At 38.1% G+C, this 22,039-nt stretch overlaps 1 protein-coding gene across 3 annotated transcripts in view; it reads right to left on the bottom strand.

Moving 5' to 3' along the window:
• CPA6 (carboxypeptidase A6) overlaps window positions 1–22,039 on the bottom strand; it is a 522,469-nt gene that overhangs the window by 6,024 nt on the left and 494,406 nt on the right. For all 3 annotated transcript variants that reach the window (XM_045455003.1, XM_045455001.1, XM_045455002.1), the window contains one exon: window positions 1,613–1,815. In XM_045455003.1, the coding sequence (XP_045310959.1) occupies window positions 1,613–1,815 (203 nt within the window). The remainder of the gene's footprint in view (window positions 1–1,612; window positions 1,816–22,039) is intronic.

The following is a 22,039-nucleotide window of genomic DNA, read 5'->3' as shown; positions in this document are numbered from 1 at the left end:
ACATTTAGCAGTATCCTTGGCTTCTATCCTCTAGATGCCAGTAGCATCCTCCAGCCTTGTTGTGACAATCAAAATGTCTTCAACCTTGTTCAATGTCCCGTGGGAGGCAAATTCATTCTTGGTTGTGAATCACTGATCTACTCTTTATACCACAACCTCCAACCTAAGAGAAAATTAAAATAGGCTTAACTTCTGATAGCAAGCTAAATTCAAAATATGGAGAACATTCTCATGTAATAGATTTAATATATTGCATACTCCATATTATCTGTCGTGAGAACATAAATAGACATTGTGCCCAATTCAGAAAGGGGTGAATATTTGCCTAGAGAAGCTTTGTGTGATACAGGGTGGTTAAGCTGTCAAGTTAACGACGACGACGACGACGACAACAACAACAAGTCTGTTGACACAGAGTAGCTGAAGAATGGCTGAAGAATAGAACTACCACCTTTACAAAATTTCTCAAGAAAGAGAATTTGCTCAGAATTCTTGCTTGGAATGCCAAGAACAAAATTCCTCTTTTGGACAGAATACAAGCCTTCCCTCAGGCCTTCTTCCTCATGTTCCCCATTCCTTCCAGGTCCTGGACATCTAGATCTGGGATTCCTGCAACTCCAACCAACTGGTGAAGGATTTAGAGTTCAAGGTATAGGAAGAAAGGGGGTGCTTCTCTTTTATCAAAGCTTTTAATTCAAGTTTAACATCCACACAGAATAATATAACAATTTTAAGTTTATAGCTCAATGAATGATCACAAATTGCACACACTCATATAGCCAGTATCCAGGTCAAAGAATAGAACATCAACAGCAACCCCAAGGCCCTCTCCCCTTTACCTCTTCCTTCTCCCTCACTCCTCGCACTATATATTAGTTTGACCTAGTTTTGAATTTTATAGACCTTTAGATGCTATTGGCTCTGAACAAGACTCACTTTACAAAGAATTTTGCCCTACAGTGGATAGCTTGTTGGGTTTCTGAGATGAGGAGAGAAAGGAACTCTGCTTAATCACTGACAAGTAATCTAATGCCTGAAGGGCTGTTCATTCTGAGTGCTAACTTGTCAAATAGATGCCCAGAGACTTAGTACCATTAAGCAAAGAGCGCTTATAAATTAAAACTTGCTTTTAATTAATGAGAGTCAGACCATAATTTATGAACAATTATTTACTCAATAAAATTAATTATAGCCCTGAACATGTGACTGAAGCTGTAATACTAATCAAATCCATCCTGACACTTTCCGTATAACCTGTGGTAAGAATGTAAATCGGTTTGAAATGATTGCATTTGAGAAGCAGTACAGCATGGAAGTCAAAAGCGACAATGTTGGAGCTACATTTGGGGCTGAATCCTGGCTATGGCTCTTAGTAGCTGTATGTTGTTAGTCTAATTGCTTAATTTCCCTAGGTTTCAGTTTCCTCATCTGTAAAATGGGGATAATAATAGTTACCTACCTCATATAATTATGAAAAATGAGTCAATATGTAAAGAATGCTTATTAGCATAAACACAATATGTGTTTGCTATATGTCATTACTGCTTAGAACCATGTTAGTGTTAGAAAAGAAGAAAGCCTGACACACACATATACATGGTCAAATACTTACCACACAGCTGAAATTGGGGATTGTTGCATATTTGTAAGAATAGGGATATAGCAACATCTGAGCATATGCATGAAAGGAGAGGTAAGCCCTAATGTGCTTCCTGTGTTTTCGGAGGAAGGTGGCTACAGCTTTCACTTCCGGCTCAGATTCTGGGAAAGGTCCACAGTAGGTATCATCGCAAGGGTGTATAGAAGCTCCTTCATCTGTAAGACAGAAAAGAAAATGGGGTGAGGGAGTGGAGAGACAAGAAGCAAGAGACACAAATGAGCATCGTTAAACTGATTTTTTTTCTTTCATTTCTATCAACATATGGTACTATTAAGCAATTCATCTAATTTCTCATTTATAGGAATCAGTTTTGAAAAATCCAGGGTGGTTCAAGCTTCAATGGCCTGAATAGGAAATAAGTACTGATTTTTTAACTGAGCCTGCATAAACTACTCTGAAGGGATGACTTTGTCAGTGAGAGACCTAATTCTTTATGATCCTCCAGAACAGGTAAGGCTCCTGTTGTTATACCCCACGACACCCTGCACTTTCCCTCTGTAACACTCGACATACTTGTAATTAGTCTGCAGTATTTACCTGTTTAGCATTCAACCAATATTTATACTGTTCTAGGTGCGTCGTATTCAATAAAAAACAGCACAGAAAAAAAAAACCCTGCTCTAATAGAAACTACGTCCAGTCTGAATTCTTTATTAAACTCTAGGGCTCTGTGAAAGCAGGAACTGTGTGTCTTCAGCTTGCTGGGCACCTGCAACTAGAACAGTAGTATGGCAAATGTTCAACAAATATTTGTTGATAAGTGAATGTCAGATCAAAAGAAAAGGCTGGACATCTGCACAGGTGTCTGGTAAGATACACGCATTGATTAATCAAGAACATGAAGGCAAGACAGAAATAATTCCACAAAATATGCCAAAACAATTTCTATTATATTTTTAGGTAAGCAATATCCAAACTGGTTTTGTAAAATGCAAGGGGCTTCTCCAGCTATCTTGGGGGTAAGAATTTAGTTAAGAAATCCTCAACAGGGGCGCCTGGGTGGCTCAGTCGGTTAAGCACCTGACTTTGGCTCAAGCCATGATCTCGTTTGTGGGTTTGGGCTCTGCATCAGGCTCTGTGCTGACAGCTCAGAGCCTGGAGACTGCTTCAGATTCTGTGTTTCCCTATCTCTGCCTCTCCCCCACTCACGCTCTGCCTCTCTCTCAAAAATAAATGTAAAAAACCCGAAAAAAATTTAAAAAAATCCTCAAAACTTAAATTTAATAATTTTTGAATTAACAAATATATATCCCATAGGTCTATGATGGAGAGGAAGGAAAATAACATTCACTGTAACAATCACAAAGTAGTAAAGTCCCAAGACATTTTTACATTTAGAAAGAATTACCTTTTCTACAGTTATTTGCCACTGGCCATGATTAGCCCCTCAAACACCCTAGAAAACTGTTATTTTTCCATAAACAAATGGGAAATGTCTGGTGATTCTGTGAGATAGTCTAATTCTACTCAATAGGAAAAGGTAACCAAGCCAAATCAGGATAAATCTTGAGATGATTAAGTCTAGTTTGTGTTACAGGTGAGTTAAGATGGGGAATTTATAGCAATTGTGGTTTTCCTCCTTTGAGTCTAATTCTGGACATGCCTTAGAAGCAAGTGGGATATGGATGGAACTCAGAATATAATATGAACACTATAGCTGATACTCTGAAAGGTACAGGACAAATAAAGGGACATTTGAAGAACACTGATGTAAAGCACTGGAAAGGAGAGATCACAAACTGAACAACTAATTCCAGAGGGAGCAAAACTAATGATCCAGAGAAAAAGGATTTACAGTAATCCTAATAAATATTCTCAAGGGCATATAGAAGGGCATTGGATACATTAATCAGGGACAAGAAGTTAAAAGTACCAATCAGATAGAATAGAAATAGAGAACTTAATTCATGGGTTGAAAGAATACAGTTGATGAGTGAATTAATGAGATGGAATATGTTTTGAAACATTCCCAGAAGGCATCAAACAAATGAAAGAAAAATTAAAGGAGTATGAAAAATAGAATAACTGTCAACATCTGATTAATAGAGGCCCAAATAGAGAAAGAAATAAAAGCTAGATATTTGAAGAACTGCTAATTGAAAATTTCCCACAATCGAGGAAAGGTTGAATGGAATTATTGTATACAAAACAAGAGAGATAAAGAGGAAATGTGTCAACACTTTGACACACTAGGTTGAAATTTAAGAAAAGAAAACAATTCCAGAGAGAAAGAAACAAGTCATCTATAAGAAAAAGGGATTAGATTCACATTTGACTTTTTAATAGCAACACTAGAGTAATATTTCCAAAGTATATTTATAAACACATATATACTTATTGTTCTTATTTTTATTTAGATATTTAAAATTAATTAAATGTTTAAATTGAAGTATAGTTATACATACACTATTATATTAGTTTCAGGTATACAACATAGCGAATGGACAATTATATACATTATGAAAAGCTCGCCACAATAAGTGTAGTTACCATGGTCACCATACAGTGTTATTACAATATTACTGACTCTATTCCCTATACTGTATGTTCCATCCTATGAAACTTATTTGTTTCATAACTGGAAGTTTGTATCTCTTAATCCCCTTCACCTAGTTTGCCCATCCTCCACCCACTCCTTTCTAGCAAGGGCCAGTTCTCTGTATTTATGAGTCTCTTCTGTTTGTTTTGCTTTTTAGATTCCCCATGTAAGTGAAATCATGTTATTTGTCTTTCCTTGTCTGAATTATTTCATTTAGCTAATACCATCTAGGTTCATCCATGTTATTGCAAATGGCAAGATTTCATTCTTTCACTGGATGAGTGCTGGTTCAATGTGTATATATACCACATCTTCTTTATCCATTCATGTATGGATGAACACTTGGGTCTTTTCCATATCTTGGCTATTGTAAATAATGCTGCAATAAACATAGGGGTGCATATATCTTTTTGAATTAGCATTTCCATTTTCTTTGGATAAATATCCAGAAGTGGAATTGCTGGATCATATGGTATTTCTACTTTTAATTTTGGGGGGAATCTCCATACTCTTTTTCCATGGTGGTTATTGTCTTGAATAATGTTCTAGGTGCATTTGAAAAGAATGTGCATTCTGCTCTTTTTGGATGGAATGTTCTGCATGTATCTGTTAAGTCCACCTGGTTTAACGTGTCATTCAAAGTAATTATTTCCTTATTTTCTGGGGTGTTAAACTCTCCTATTATTATGCTATTACTGTCAAATTTTCCCTTTATGTCTGTTACTTTACATAAAATCAGCTTGCTTCTATGTTGGCTGCATAGATATTTATATTACAAGTGTCATATTATCTTATTGGATTATCATTATGTAACGCCCTTCTTTGTCTCTTGTTACAGTCTTTGTATCAAGGTCTGTTTTGCCTGATTTAAGTATTGCTACGGAGATTTTTTTTTTGCTTCCATTTGCATGGTCTTTTTCCATCCCTTAACTTCCAGTTTACATGTATCTTGAGGTCTGAAGTGAATCTTTTATAGATGGCATATAGATAGGTCTTTTTTGTTTTTTTATCCATTCAGTTACCTTATGTCCTTTGATCGGATCATTTAGAGCATTTGCACCATTTACACTTAAAGTAATTATTGATAGACATATGATTATCATTTTGTTAATTGCTTTCTGGTTATTTTTATATTCTCTATTTCTTTCTCTTTTTCTCTTCTACTCTTGTGATTAATCACTTTCTTTAGTCTTATGCTCAGAATTTTTTCTCCTTTTTGTGTATCTATTGCAGGTTTTTGGTTTGTGGTCACCATGAGGTTCATATATAAAACATCCTAAGTATATAGCAGTCTGTATTAAGTTGATGGTTTTGAGTTTGAACACATTTTCAAAGCACTACATTTTTACTCCTCCCCTCCGCTATGTTTTACGTATGTGACATCATATTTTACATCTTTCATTTTTTGAATCCTTTATTTTTTTAAAGGTATAATTAATTTGACTACTTTTGTCTTTTAACCTTCATAATAGCTTTATGTGACTGATTTACCAACTTTACTATATATTTGCTTTTACTAGTAAAGTTTTTTCTTTTAACAATTTTTTTATATCAGTTATGGTCTTTGCTGCTTAAAGTCCTTTCACATTTCTTAGAAGGTCAATTTAATATTGATGAACTCTTTTAATTTTTGTCTGGGAAAATGTCTCTCCCTCAGTTCTGAATGATAACCTTGTTGGATAGAGTATTCTTGGTTGTAGGTATTTTTCCTTTCAGCGCTTTGAATATAGCCTGCCACTCCCTTCTGGCCTACAAAGTTTCTGCTGAAAAATCAGCTGATAGTTTTACAGGGTTTTCCTTGTATATAAGTAGTTGCTTTTTTATTTCCATCTCAAGATTCTATTTTTTTTTTAATTTTATTTTTTATTTTTAAAAATTTACATCCAAATTAGTTAGCATATAGTGCAACAATGATTTCAGGAGTAGATTCCTTAGTGTCCCTTACCCATTTAGCCTATCCCCCTCCCACAACCCCTCCAGTAACCCTCAGTTTGTTCTCCATATTTATGAGTCTCTTCTGTTTTGTTCCCCTCCCTGCTTTTATATTATTTTTGTTTCCCTTCCCTTATGTTCATCTGTTTTGTCTCTTAAAGTCCTCATATGAGTGAAGTCCTATGATTTTTGTTTTTCTCTTATTTCACTTAGCATAACACCCTCTAGTTCCATTCATGTAGTTACAAGTGGCAAGATTTCATTCTTTTTGACTGCTGAGTAATACTCCATTGTCTATATATGCCACATCTTCTTTATCCATTCATCCATCGATGAACATTTGGGCTCTTTCCATCCTTTGGCTATTGTTGATAGTGCTGCTATAAACATGGGGGTGCATGTGTCCCTTCGAAACAGCACACCTGTATCCCATGGATAAATACCTAGTAGTGCAGTTGCTGGGTTGTAGGGTAGTTCTATTTTTAATTTTTTGAGAAATCTCCATATTGTTTTCCAGAGTGCTGCACCAGTTTGCATTCCTACCAACAATGCAAAAGAGATCCTCTTTCTCCACATCCTCGCCAACATCTGCTGTTGCCTGAGTTGTTAATGTTAGCCACTCTGACAGGTGTGAGGTGGTATCTCATTATGGTTTTGATTTGTATTTCCCTGACGATGAGTGATGTTGAGCATTTTTTCATGTGTCGGGTGGCCATCTGGATGTCTTCTTTGAAGAAGTGTCTATTCATGTCTTTTGCCCATTTCTTCACTGGATTATTTGTTTTTTGGGTGTTGAGTTTGAGAAGTTCTTTATCGATTTTGGATACTAACCCTTTATCTGATATGCCATTTGCAAATATCTTCTCCCATTCTGTCGGTTGCCTTTTAGTTTTGCTGATTGTTTCCTTCACTGTGCAGAAGCTTTTTATTTTGATAAGGTCCCATTAGTTCATTTTTGCTTTTGTTTCCCTTGCCTGTGGAGACGTGTTGAATAAGAAGTTGCTGTGGCCAAGATCAAAGAGGTTTTTGCCTGCTTTCTCCTCGAGGATTTTGATGGCTTCCTGTCTTACATTTAGGTCTTTCATCCACTTTGAGTTTATTTTTGTGTATGGGGTAAGAAAGTGGTCCAGGTTCTCAAGATTCTAATTTTAATTTCTGACATTTTAGTTATTAGGGAGCTTGGGACCAACCTGCTTGGGTTCATCTTTTTTGGGGTTTTCTGTGTTTCCTGGAACCGGCTGTTTCCTTCCCCAGGTTAAGGAAATTTTCAGCTATTATTTCTTAAATGAGTTTTCTGTCCCTTTCTGTCTCTCTTATCCTTCTGGGATTCCTATAATGCAAATGTTACAATGCTTGATGTTGTCCTAAAGGTCCCTTAACCCATCCTCACTTTTAAAATTCTTACTTTGTGCTATTCAGCTTGAGTGTTTTCCATGACCCTGTCTTCCAGATTGCTGATGTGTTCTTTTGCATCCTCTTGTCTGCTGTCAATTTTCTCTAGCAGATTTTTCATTTCAGTTATTGTATTCTTCAACCCTGGTTATTTTTTTTTTCTCTTCTATCTTTTCACTGAAGTGCTGAGTTCATCGACTCTGAAGTCTGGAGAGCATCTTTATGAACATTACTTTGATCTCTTCATCAAGTAATTTTCTTATCTCCATTTCATTTAGCTTATTCTCTGAAGTTTTTGTTCTTTCAATGGGAGCATGTTCCTCTGTCTCGTTTTGACTTTTGTGTTTATGTCTATGAATTAGGCAAAACAGCTACCTCTCCCAGCCTTGAAGGTGTGGCTTTGTGTAGGAACATTCCCGTGTCACCTGTGTGTGCCTGGCACTTAGGGAAAGGGTTAGCATTGGGCAGGGAGAGATAAAGGGACCCTGGGGGAGGCAGGCTGCGGCTGTAAGTGGGAAGCTGAAGAAGGGGCAGGGTTTGGGGGGAAAAAAAAGGATAAAGGTATTCCAAACCCACCTGGGCTAGATGCCATGAGTGGAGTCTCACAAACTTTGATAAATTCCTAATAAAAAGTCAGGGACAAAAATCCTTGTCGGCAACCCACTTGGGACCCCTCTTAGTTTTGAGAGCTTTATACTTTCTCTTGATAAACTCTATCACTTTGCTTACTCTCTGTTGTCTGTGAGATTCATTCTTTGATTCTGTGAGACAAGGACCAGTGTCTCTCCCACCCTCCTGTAACAGCAGGACAGCTTGAGCAGGCTTGGTTTGGGATGTCCTGGGTGCTCCACACTTGGGTGCCCAGGCAGGATGGCGGCAGCTGGTGGGGCATGGGCCAGGGGTGTCCCAAGGTTTTTCACATTGGGTTGCCCCATTGGGCTAGTGGGGCCCTGGGTGCTCTGGGACAGGGCTGTCCCAGTGGGATGGCTCCAGCAGGGGTGGGTGCGGGCCAGAGTACTCTGGGTGGGGTGGTTGGAGCTGGAATGGGTGTGAATATGGGAGCTGCCTCTGGGGGGATGGTTGAAGGTGGTGTAGACTAGGACTTGCTGTGGTGGCAGGCTCCTAGAGCACCACGATCCTGCTCCCATCTGTACTATCAAGGTGGAAAGGAAATGTCAGCAATGGTGTTAGGCAGCACCTCTGACATCAGAAAGGATTTCAGTAGCTCCCCTATTGTTTGGCTGATGTTCTAGGGTTAGGAGATGAGTTTCCTTCCCTTATGTCTAGTTGTCTTCCAGACTGTTTTTCTGCTGTGCTCCAGTTGAGTGAATCTGCAGGTGGGCCCCTCAGCGATATCCCTCTCTGCTGAAGTTCCCAGCACTGGGGCTGGGGTTCCTATCATTACTATGTCTCTATCTCTCCTTTGTTGTGCAGAAGCTGTTTAGTCACCCCTCAGTTTTTCTTCAGGTGAATTACTCTATAGGTAGGCAAGAATTCAGTGTCCAACAGAGGAGGTGAGTTCAGGGTCTCCCTATGCTGCCATCTGAGACCCCTCCCTCCTTATTAAAAAAAAAAAAAAGACTTGCAGAGTGCCTTGGTGGCTCAGTCAGTTAAGTGTCCACCTCTTGGTTTCAGCTCAGATAATGATCCCAGGGTTGTGGGATCGACCCCTGTGTCAGGCTCTGTGCTGACAGAGCAGAGCCTCCTTGGGATTCTCTCTCTCCCTCCCTCTCTCTGCCCCTCCCCTGCTCACTCTATCTCAAAATAAATAAATAAATTAAAAAAAAAAAACTTGCTGAACAGCTTAGGTGCTTTTTCTAGCCTGTCTTCCAGATGGTTGATTTGTTCTTTTGCATCTAATCTGCTTTGATTCCGTCTTATGTACTTTTCATTTTAGTTATTGTAATCCTCAGCTCTGATTGGTTCTTTTATATAATTTGTCTTTCTTTGTTGAAGTTCATCCACTCTTCCCTCATGTCGTGAGTACCTTTATAACCATTACTTTGATCTCTTTATCAGGTAGATTAGTTCTTTTCTGAGATTTTGTCATTCTTTTTTAACATACTCCTCTGCTTCATTTTGTCTGACTTCCTAAGTTTTTTCTACATATTAGGTATGTTAGCTATGTCTCCTGGTTTTGAAAGTAGTGGCTTTATGTAGAAGGTATCCTATGAGGCCCCATGGGTCTCCCCACCAGAACCAAAGCACTCCAGGATATCTTCTGTGTGGGCTGTATGTGCTCTTCTGTTGTGACTGGGCTACAACCTCTGCCAGTGTACTGGTGGGCAGGGCTTGTCCCTGGTGTAACTGGCTGAGAGGCCCAACTGTAGCTGCTGTGGGTTTGCTGGTGGGTGGGGTTAGCTCCCTGCATATTGGGCTGAGAGACCTGGCCATAACTGCTGCAGGCATGCTGGTGGAAAGGGCCGGCTCCCTACCACCACAGGGCAGGAGTCACTTTGAAGGGGTGCTGGCCCTGGCTGGGGCTGTCTGCCTGGTATGGTGTGGGCAATAGTGGGTTTGGGAGGATGCTGGCCCCAACCAAGACTGCCTGTTGAGTGTGGCAGGGCAGAGGCTGCTTTAGAGGGATGCCTCCTGGGGCAGTTGGGTTGGGTGAAGCAGGTCTGCAGGAGAATGCTGTGGCAGGGTGAATGTACTAGCAAAGTAGATGGAAAATGTCAGAATTGGCTTCTGCTGGTGTCTGGCCATCTAGGCAGAAGCTGGAACGCTATTCTTGTGTAGGCACGCCGGATGTGATCTAGTGCAAGTCCATGACTCCTGAATCTCGATCTCAAGCTTCAAACTCAGGTATATAATAACCTTCTGGACATTTCTATCTACTTGTCTCAGAGGCTCTGAAAGCTCAAGATGTCCCTAGATGAAATCATTGTTCTTACCCACCAAATTGATCTTTTGCTATGTTTCTTAACCTGTGTTTCCCCTCATTCATCTAGTGGCCTATGTCAAAACTTAGGTGGAACAATTCTAGAAGTTTTCTTCTCCCTTATCCCTCCCTCCAACTGGAGAACAAATTCTGTTGATTCTATCTGCTCATCTCTCTATGGCCAATTCTGCCAACAAAGTTCAGGCTCTTGTCATTATTCCCCTACATTATCAGAACAGTTCCTAGCCTTCAGTCTGGCCTACCTTGAATTCAGCCCTCTCAATATCATTGTAATATAAATAAGTCTGATCTTATTTATTCTAAAAACATAAATCTGATTTGCTGCTTAAAAGTCTTCAATGGTGGTCTTCTGGATAAAGTTCTGAAATCTTACTACCACTTAAAGGCAGAGATAGTGTGATCAAAATGTTTGAATTTGGTAGTAGTAGGTATTATAGTTTATCTTGTATGTTTTTCCTGTCTTAAAAAATTGGTGATTTTGTCCTATTGCTGTATGGATAAGTTTGTGATTGATATTTTATCACTGATTATATAATTTCATGTGCTTTTCATGGCTTTATAATAGTTTGCAGGTTACCTAGTTCTCTCCTTCCTTGGAATTTAGGGAGTCATGCTCCTTTCCTCTGACCAACGCTTATGGGATAAACTCCCTCATGACTTGATTTTGGTCAAAATGCTTAAAATTTCACTTTCTATTAGTTTGCTCTAAAACTTCTGCCTTATAGGGGCACATGTACCCCAATGTTTATAGCAGCGCTTTGAACAATAGCTTAATTATGGAAAGAGCCCAAATGTCCATCAACTGACGAATGGATAAAGAAGATGTGGTTTATATATTCAGTGGAATACTACTTGGCAATGAGAAAGAATTAAATCTGGCAATTTGCAGCAACGTGGGTGGAACTGAGGGTATTATGCTAAGTGAAATAAGTCAGTCAGAGAAAGACAGATACCATATGTTTTCACTCATATGTGGATCTTGAGAAACTTAACAGAAGACCATGGGGGAGGTGAAGGGGGAAAAAAAGTTACAGAGAGGGAGGGAGGCAAACCATAAGAGACTTTTAAATACTGAGAACAAACTGAGGGTTGATGGGGGGTTAGGGCGAAGGGAAAGTGGGTGATGGGCAATGAGGAGAGCACTTGTTGGGATGAGCATTGGGTGTTGTATGGAAACCAATGTGACAATAAACTATATTTAAAAAAGTAAAACTTCTGCCTTCACTCCTACTAAAATATTGGTCATTTTCCTGAGGTTCCATATTCCCTTGCCTTTAAGACTGTACATGCTGTTCCTTTCTTTTGAAGCATCTTTTTTTTTTTTCCACAGACTGATTTTATTTGTCCTTCAGTGTTTCAGAATTCAGTTACCACTTCCTCTTGGCATCTTTTCCAATGCCCTGATGATGGGTTAGGTGCTCCTAACACCCTTCTTTTTCCGCATTTATCATAAAATTTAGTATCCAGTGTTAAAACTTATGCTTACCCATTTTCTGACTCAATTGAGCCTCGCACCATGTTTGACCAAGAGTGGATGCATAAAAAATAAACTATTTTATTTAATAATTATAAATGAGCTAAGCCGTATAATATTAAGAAGGGCCACACCTCAATTTAATGCTGTTTGCCCGAGAAGCACATTAGACACTGAAATATTCTATAGCATTTTATGGTTTACTTTATAGATTGGCTTTCTGCCAATGTTATTTACTACAGATTAAGTATTGATTCAGCAGCAGAATGGAATATCACATTCAAAATTCTTTATGCCAATGTTTCCGTGTGAAGTTTTGCCTTATTCATCTCTTATACCAACTTAAAAAAAAATCTAACCAGAATCCTGAATAGCAAGGCCTTTAAGATAGAAATAAATTAATTCAGGTGGAAAGAAAACCACTAAGACAATCTAATTTTATTTACAGCCTTTTGGGGGCACTATCCAGGCTTTACTAAAATGCAAAGAAACAGCTCACAAATATTATTGAATAGTAAGTCTCTTTGGGGTTTCAAGTAGCTGTGCTGGATACACAATTTGAAAGGTGCTGTCCAGATCTAGCCTCTATTACACAGATTCTGAGCAGAGATATCTGATGTACTAAAAAAGATCAAGATAGCAGAAAGCTAAAACACCAGGACACAGCATTTCAAGGAAACAAGTAAAAACCACCAAAATGATTTAATATCCAGGAAACAATGATAAAACAGATTTCTAGGGTAAAGGAACAAGAAGCATCATATTCATCCCTCTTTAGGTTTTAGAAGCATGAGAGTCCATAGGTTATTAGTTTTCCTTTAGTTTGCAGGAGCCAGTATGTTATTTCTAAAGCTGAGACAAAATGCTCTTTCCCCATCTTTACATGCAGAACAACTGCAGAATATATAACAGATTTCTGCAGTGCAGAATGAAGAGATTCTAGTCTTGTCAAATAAAACAGCACACATCTCTGTTCTGAACGCTTCAGCAATTTAGCTTCCATACCATACATCACCTCTTTAGTTTTTGAGTATTAAGATGCAAAACTCTACAAGGACCTCATAAATCTAGAGGCAAGACAAGATGTGCACCTATGAGGAAATTCGAGGACAAGACAATGTAGGAAATAATACCATCATAAAGTATGTGGTGCAGACTGTGCACAGGAACACAAAAGGGGGAAGGAGAGCAGGGAGGCTTAGGAGCCCTGGGGAGACCTTAATGGCAGAGACTCAATGGGATTCAAGATGGATGGAACTTGAAAAAATACAATTTTACTTAAAAAAAAAAAAAGGACAAAAAAGTAAAGGCTTTGTTGCTTCTTTGAAACTTAGTCCTTCTGGGTGATAAAATGAGGTAGAACATAGTCTTAAAAAAATTTTTTTTTAAATGTTTGTATTTTTGAGAGAGAGGGAGCACACGCAAGCCAGGGAGGTGCAGAGAGAGGGAGACACAGAATCTGAAGCAGGCTCCAGGCTCTGAGCTGTCAGCACAGAGGCCGATGTGGACCCATGAACCAGGAGATCATGACTGAGCCTGAAGTTGGACGCTTAACCCAAAAAGCCACCCAGGCACCCCTGAGGTGGAAGATAGTCTGTAGAGAGGAAATGGAGAAGGATGGGATACTAGAGGCAACAATGGACTGAACATGATGAGACTGGGCTCCAGTCAGAACTATTCTACTAATGAGCTCAGGGACAGACATGTCACTGGTCTGACAGCATCTGTCCTGGAATGAGGACCCTAAGCCTGGTTCTCATGTGGTGCTGTCAGTTGTGGGGGTTGTCTCGCAGTAGCTAGTTACAGGCTATAAAATTAGTGAACTAAAAAACTGGTTTGATGGTGATAAATAACTCTTAATTTATTCGAATATACTCTTGTAATGGGGGACAGAAAAGGTAAATTAGAGTGGGTGTGCTTGGACTTAACCACAGGTGGTGTGCAGTCCCCATCAATTGGGTGTGTGGTAGTAGGAAAAAAAGGCTGGGAACCGTGGAATTAGAAAGATTGCTGAGACTCTTTAGAGCATTGATAGTTTATGGTTCCAATGAAGATGAAAACAAATTCTAAATGTAATTCCATAATTACTTTTCCTAATGTCTCTAGATTCTGTGCTAAGGAAGTGAGAATAAAATTTAGTAATCAAAGTTGTGTTACTTGATTTCTGGTTTTGTTCTTCGAGGCGGTCTCCAGGAATGGATTGCAATTTCAAACTTAGTTTGCAAGTAAATTGTTTTATTCCCAGACCAAACTTCTGAGGTAAAAAGTTCCCTCCCTGCCTAAGGTCTTCCAACTACCTTCCAAATCTGCTTCTCCTTTTGTATTACAGATCTTGGTGTGTGGTACCTGATTGCCAAAACCAGAAATCATTTACTCTATCCAATAGCCTGCAAACAACTGTTAGTGCCATTGTCTTAATTCCTCTTCAGTACATCTACCCCAACTACTACAGTCATATTGAAACTGTCCTGAATTATTACAAGGTTTTCACGGACTCCAGTCTCTTCTTTCACCTATATCCTCAGAAGTCCTAAATTAATTTTTACTAAAATACATATCTTACCATGCAATTCCCATGCTTGAAACTTTTCACTGGTTCACCACAGGCTTCAGGATAAAGGGGCTGGATTAGGGGCCTTCCCTCTGAACCCCTGTGGTAGGCTGAATAATGGCTCCCAAAGATTGCCAGGTCCTACTCCATGGAATGTGTGAATGCTACTTTATATGGAAAAGGGTCTTTGCAGATGTATCAAGATCTTGAAATGGGGAGATTATCCTGGATTATCCAGGTAGGTCCTAGATGTAATCATAAACATTCTATAAAAGGAAATTTGACAATAGACAGAAGAGAAGGCTATGTGACAGAAGCAAAGAGAAGCTGAGTCAGAGAGGGAAAATGCTATGCCACTGGCTTTGAAGGTGGAGGAAGAGGTCACAAGGTAAGGAGAACAGGTGCCTACTAGGAGCTGCAAGGCAAGGAAATGGATTCTCCTCTAGAGCTTCTTGAAGGACTATGGTCTTGCCACACCTCCAGCCTGGTGAAATCCATTTTGGACTTCTGGCCTCTAGAATTTAAGAAAATAAATTTGTTTTAAGCCATCAAGTTTTGGTAATTCGTAGAATGGCAACGGGGGAAGAGCCACTTGTCTGTAACTTCCCCACTCTGACCCCAGTCAGAGTTTCTCTTTCCTTTCTCCTGTTAGTGTGACACGCATGCCTCTATTTATGAGCTTTCACTCAACGTCAAATCATAACAGGTTGTTTACATGCCAGTCTCCCTCACTGGATGCTGGTTCCCAAAAACAAGAATGGAAAATTTGTCCGGCATTGTGCTTTGCTCATAGCAGGGGCTCAATAAATGTTTATTGAGTGAATCAATCTGCCCTATAGCAAGGTCCCTCTTAGTCTAGCACATCAAAATTCCATTTGTGCTTTACATTTTAAGGTCAGTTTTATTATAATTTAAGGTTACAATAAAAGTTAAGACATTGCACCAGAGCCTGAACAACAGTGTTTTTCTCTACCTTTCTGGCACACCCTTAAAACATGTGCAAATATGTACTTAAGAATTGTGCCTGAGAATGAGAATAAAAAGGGAATCCATAGGTTTGCATCATATTACTACATCTTTGATTGTTGCCCATGTACCTTCTGAATCTAGGGGATGTGAATGAGATGAATTAGTGCTATTTTCTTGTGGAACTTGCTGGAAAGCTACTCTGGAATCTCTCTTTCAGAAGTACGCAGGCTAGAATGGCATGCTACAACCTTATTCTAAATAGGTTCCAGATACTGTGTTCCAATGAAACAGGTCACATTAAAATATTTTTACTCATTTACACTTATATCTCTTTACATAATAAAACATGTTCTGTAAAATGTTTGAATCACTGTAAAACTCGACTTTTTATCTCGATCTATTTCAGTCAACACCTTTAGTAGAGTTATCAAGAGAGATGATGGGGAGACCAGAGGAGTAGAGGGCAGTGCATTGGGTGTTTATTAGATTAGACAATACGTAATTAAGTGGGAACTCTGTGTTGACATTTCCTACCCCTACCCCATTTGTAGGGGTGGTGAGTGTGGGCAATGAGGGATGGTGGTAGAAGGGTATGATTTCCTTATAAGCTTATAAGCTGTCTCTTTTGGTACCACTCCCTCCTGTTTTACTGATTATAACTAAGCTAAATAAAAAAGCTAAATAATAAAGAAGGAGAAGAAGTGCTTTGAATGGTGGTAGTGCATTCTGGAGCTTGATTTTAGTTATGATTTTTAGTTTTTAAAGAAAAGAATGTTGACTTATTTTTGCTGTTTTTGAAAGGCCAATGGATGTACATGGTTATGCCATGTAAATTGCTCTGTCTAGCCATCTATTTCTTTCCTCCAGAAGCAATCACTTTTACTACCTTCTTGTGTTATTCCAGGGTTAGTCTATGCATTTATAAACAAAAAGCCAGTTTTATTATCTTTTTTACACAAATAATATTTTTTATATATATTAACCTTAAAGCTTTCTTAGTTTAACTGTGTGTGTTTGTAATCCTGGAGATTTTTCCATATCTGCACATAAAATAGCTATCTAATTCTGGCTGTTTCTGTCCATTTCACTGTGTAATTATAGCCTAATTTACTTTACTAGTCCTTTGTTGATGGGCATTTGGGATGCTTCTAATCTCTTGTTATTATAAAAAGGGCTACAACAAACATCCTTACACATATGTTATTTTCCACACATGTGAGTCTAGCAAGAGGATAAATTCCTAAAAGGAGAATTACTTAGTCAAAAAAAGATGTGTATTTTTAATTTTGGTAGACACTGCCAAATGTCATTGCACAGAAGTTGTACTCATTCACACTGTCAACAGGAATGTATAATATTGCCTGTTTGCCCCTAGCCTTCACGTTTTTATTCTTCCTGTCTTTTAAGAATATCAATAGGTCCAAGTTAGATGGTCAGAAAATGTATTTTTATCTAAAGTGTCATTTAAACATAGATAGAGAAAAAGACATTTAAAGAAGAAAATTACAAACTATTTCTTCGATTTGAAGACACATTCCAAAGTAGCATCCAAACAGGGTACCTGCATATGTTAGGTGCTCGATAAAAACTTACTGAATGACTCCTGTGACTATATGCAGTTTTGTTAAATTCTCAGTGATACAGTAGGGTGGCCTGACTTAAAGTCTCATAGTGGCAACAAGATCATACATTTTAAATAGTATTTATCTCTGAAATTCACTTAATTATGCATCTTTTTAAGAATCACATCACATGATTAGTCGTTTGGCTAACCACTTGTAAGCTATTAGGAAAAAATGAAAGCAGAATACACGCTATTAAAGGTAAATTTGTTCCTCAAAGTGGAATTCTAAACTCTTTTTTTTTTTTAAAGACTATTTATTTTGAGAGAGAGAGAACACATGAGCGGGGGAGGGTCAGAGAGAATCAGAGACAGAATCCCAAGCAGGCTCCACACTATCAGCGCAGAGCCTGATACAGGGCTCGAACTCAACGAACTGCAAGATTATGACCTGAGCTGAGATCAAGAGTCGGTCACTTAACCTACTGCACCACCCAGCCACCCCAAGGTGGAATTCTATAATTAAGTTTAGAAAACATTTAAAAGAAGAAAAAACACTCATCCTCCAATTCTAGCATTTTTGTCTATTTTTTCCCAGTCTTTTCCCCTGTGTATTAGTGTATAAATGTATATATATCATACATGTGTGATACATGCACATATACAATAATCATATATAGAATATACAGTGAAGAAATTATGTAGCCTGAATTAGACTCAGTATTATAAGCTTTTTACTATTTTTAAATTAAACTCTTACCTATTTTTATGGCTTCCTAAAATTCATCAAATAAACATGAATCTATTTAACCACTGCCCTGTGATTCAACATTTGGATTGTACTCAAGATTTTATTATTATGGATTACATTGTGGTCAGCGTCTTTTTCTGTTTCCTTTTAATATGTTTTCAAAATGAGATGCTCATACCCAAAGGTATGCACAGCTTAAAGTTCTGCTCTGACTCTATTTTGACTGTTAGTGTGTACCGATTTGATCTGTCCCAGTAACTTCAACTACTCCCTATGTGCTAAGGACCCACAAGTTCCTATGTTTAGACAAGGCTCTTTTCATTACTCCAAGTCTATATCTGGTTACCTATTGCACATCTTCCCCAAGATTTCTACAAACACTTCAAATCCACTCCTCAAAATTGGACGCTTATTTTCCACCAAATCCTAACCTCTTACTAGATGCCAAATCTTGGTAGATGACACCTCTATCCACCAGTCACTCTAACCAGAAATAGAGTCATCCTACTCTTTTCCTTCTGAACTTCCTTGGCTACATCCCACAGCGGTCTAAGTGAATGCTGCGGTTTCCATATTTCTCTAGTGTGCTTTTCCTCCCCATCCTTGCTAGTCCCTCCTGGATTATGGTCCTGCTGTAGTTTACTAAACTTTGGCTAAACTGGTGTTCAAGTGATCCTCAGAGACCAGTTATTTTCTTCCCAGCTTTCAGAGCTTCCAATTATTCCTCTGTTTAAGGCTCCCAATTATCTACTCTTTGTCAAACTTTTCATCAAAATACCCCTAACAGGAAAAATCAACAAAGACTCTAAGTCCTTAACATTTTGAAATCTTTGTTTTACCTTAAACATTATTTAAAAAATAAACTTCATTTAAAAAATAAAATTGTTAATTGTTCGGTCCACTCAATTATGCATTTGTTTGCTCTAACATAAAATAATTTTCCTTTTGAAATCTTCAAATTACACTGATATGTGTGCTATGACTTTTTGTGACTTTCTCTGTGATGTAACTCCACATACACATAACCTTCAGTTTGACAGGCATGGCTTCTAGAATAAAATTCGTGTCAGCGCAGCACTGGATTATGCTCTGGGAACTTCTCCTGCCACGTCCCTCACCAGTCCTTCCAGTCATCCTGCCTTGCAGCCATGCAGGGCCACCTGCCACTGTCACAACACCCCATTCTATTTCATGCTGCATATTTTTCTCAGGGACACACCTGTTTCCCCTACCAGGAATGTCCTCTTGACTCTGAATCATTTCTGCTACTTACTTTGGTCTACCCAAAGACAAATACATTTTTTATGAGACTGACCCGCTGTGCTAAGAAGGTACCTTCAAATATATTTTTTAACATTTATATCTACTATTATTTCTTCTATGAAGATTTTTCTGACTTGATCGAGTAGAATTGGCCCCTTCTTCCTTTATATCTCCACTGGACTATTTATATGTTTGTCTATACTGTATACATTTCTACGTAATATTTAAAATTTTTTTTCACTTTTTTCTTTCCCTTCCCTGTCCTTCCTCTTTCTTCTCTTCACCTTCTCTAACCTCAATGATTTTATTTATTTTTTTAATTTTTGAAAACTCTGGAATTGAACTTTTTTTAAAATTTATTTTTAATTTAAATTCAAGTTAGTTAACATAGAGTGTAATTATGATTTCAGGAACAGAATTTAGTGACTTGTCACTTAATATAACACTCAGTGCTCATCCCAACAAGTGTCCTCCTTAATGTCCCTCACCCATTTAGCCTATCGCCCCTCCCACCACCCAGCAGCAACCCTCAGTTTGTTCTTTGCATTGAAGAGTCTCTTATGGTTTGTCTCCCTCTCTGTTTTTATATTATTTTTGCTTCCCTTCCCTTATGTTCATCTGTTTTGTTTCTTAAATTTCACATGAGTGAAATCATATGATATTTGTCTTTCTCTGACTTACTTTGCTTAGCATAATGCACAACAGTTCCATTGATGTTGTTGCAATTAACCTCAATGATTTAAAACCCTGTAAGGACAGGTCTGTTGGATCTGTTTCTGCTTCTAAAGTGCCTAACACAGTGTGTGAAATAGAATGCATGCAGTACTTTCTTATCTTTTCTTTTATTTTTTTATTGAATGAATGAATGGCAGAATGAACGGTGTTGTTGAAGTATCTGTTCAGGTTGCTTTCTAACACCCCATTAGAACACGCTGTCCCAGTTTTACTGTTACCATTGCTTAGGTTATCATATTAAGCATTTGGGGGAATAATTTAATAGATAAAACGCTATCTTCTTTTAATATTGTTTTTGATTACTAGGAGGTTCCCCATTTTATCATGTTGGTTTATTTTCATGAATTATGACTTAAAAAAATTTTTTTTAACGTTTATTTATTTTTGAGACAGAGAGAGAGAGAGAGAGAGAGAGCGAGCATGAACAGGGGAGGGTCAGAGAGAGAGGGAAACACAGAATCTGAAACAGGCTCCAGGCTCTGAGCGGTCAGCACAGAGCCCGACATGGGGCTCGAACTCACGGATCGTGAGATCATGACCTGAGCCGAAGTCAGACGCCAACCGACTGAGCCACCCAGGCGCCCCAAATTATGACCTTTAAAAAATTTTAACTTCTAGAGTCTGGGAGTTTTTCTTCACATTTTATGTGGACTCTTAAAAATTATTTTTATTATGTAATGTTTGATTCTGAAGTGTTTATATCAAAATAATAGTAAAACCTGGGATGCCTGGGTGGCTCAGTTGGTTGAGCGTCTGACTTTGGCTCAGGTCATGATCTCGCAGTTTGTGGGTTCGCGCCCTGTGTCGGGCTCTGTGCTGACAGCTCAGAGCCTGGAGCCTGCTTCGGTTTCTGTGCCTCCCTCTCTCTCTGCCCCTCCCCTGCTCATGCTCTGTCTCTCTCTGTCTCAAAAATAAACATTAGAAAAAAATTAAAAAAAAAAAATAGTAAAACCTTTCTGCTATATTTATTGCAAAATTTTTCTTGCATGGTTGATTACCTTTACTGCGGTTTCTTTTAAAAAACACTTAGTTCCACGTATGATAAAAATGAAGCCTTTTTGGTTTGATTCCCAAATTAGAAATATGTATTAAGATTTAGCATCAAGCTTATAGTATTTGAATTTTTGATCCATGGCTGTAACTAATTTTTTTAAGTAAATATTGGGTTTTTAAGTATTAAAAATGGTGTCAGTCTCACATGCCCAGCTGGTCACAATGTGGGAAGCTGGTGGGGACTGTGGTCAGGTAGAGCTAGTAAGTACTGCATGAAGGTGTTCTAATTCAAAAGATGAAAAACCATTCTGTCTGCTAAACATTATATATTCTGAAGGCTGACTGTTTTGTAATCCTTGATCTGAAATTTTGGGTCTGAAACTTATAAAAGAGTTAAATTATAAAATGCTAGCTAGCTTCGCTTTATTATGAAGTAATCTGTTACTTTAACCTTTAAATTTTTTAAATGTTTATTCATTTTTTTTGAGAGTGCCCGCGCATGCGCGAGCGAGTGAGCGAGCATGAATGGGGGAGGGGCAGAGAGAGAGGGGGGACATCCAAAATCAGGAACAGGCTCCAGTCTCCGAGCTGTCAGCACAGAGCCTGACGTGGGGCTCAGACTCACAAACTGCAAGATCATCATGCTCTGAGCTGAAGTCAGACACTTAACCAACTGAGCCACCCAGGTGCCCCTCTGTTACTTTAAAATTAAGAGGTAAGCATTAAGAAGTAATAAAACAAATACCAACCTAGTTATTATAAATGCCATATACTTAAAATAACTTGTGGTAGCTATTTTTTCTAATAAGTGGAATTTTCTTGATTATAGGTTTATTTTTATTATTTTTTATTTTTAAATGGCCAATATGGTTATGAGTAAGATTTGTGTGGTCAACTTCTGTTCTTTCATAAAACATCAGATAAAAATCGTTTTAGCTGTAACCAAAATTGAAGTTTTTAAAAAATGGCAGATGTTAATTTAAAAACAGCATATGCTAATTTAGTTTGCTGTATGATTATGGTCTAATGGAAGTTTCGTAAGTTTTCTTTTCTCTTAACTCAGAAAAGTATACATAAGGGTTTTGGAATACGTCTTTAGCCAAGAATTTTATCCACTTACATATGTTTACCAACTTATATAAAGCAAAAAAGAATGTATGTAACTATAGTGAGCAATATAGTTTTGCTCATATTATCTGATGTTTGCCAAAAGAAGAATAAAAGATGTATGAATCAAATAAAAAAAAACTTAGTTCTTTATACAATAAAGATACATTTACATTTAGAATTTGGTATGGTTTATGCAAAGGTTGTCTA

This window comes from Leopardus geoffroyi, chromosome C3 (genome assembly GCF_018350155.1).
Source record: "Leopardus geoffroyi isolate Oge1 chromosome C3, O.geoffroyi_Oge1_pat1.0, whole genome shotgun sequence".
Classification (NCBI taxonomy): Eukaryota; Metazoa; Chordata; class Mammalia; order Carnivora; family Felidae; genus Leopardus; species Leopardus geoffroyi.
This window is presented reverse-complemented; position numbering and strand designations above follow the sequence as displayed.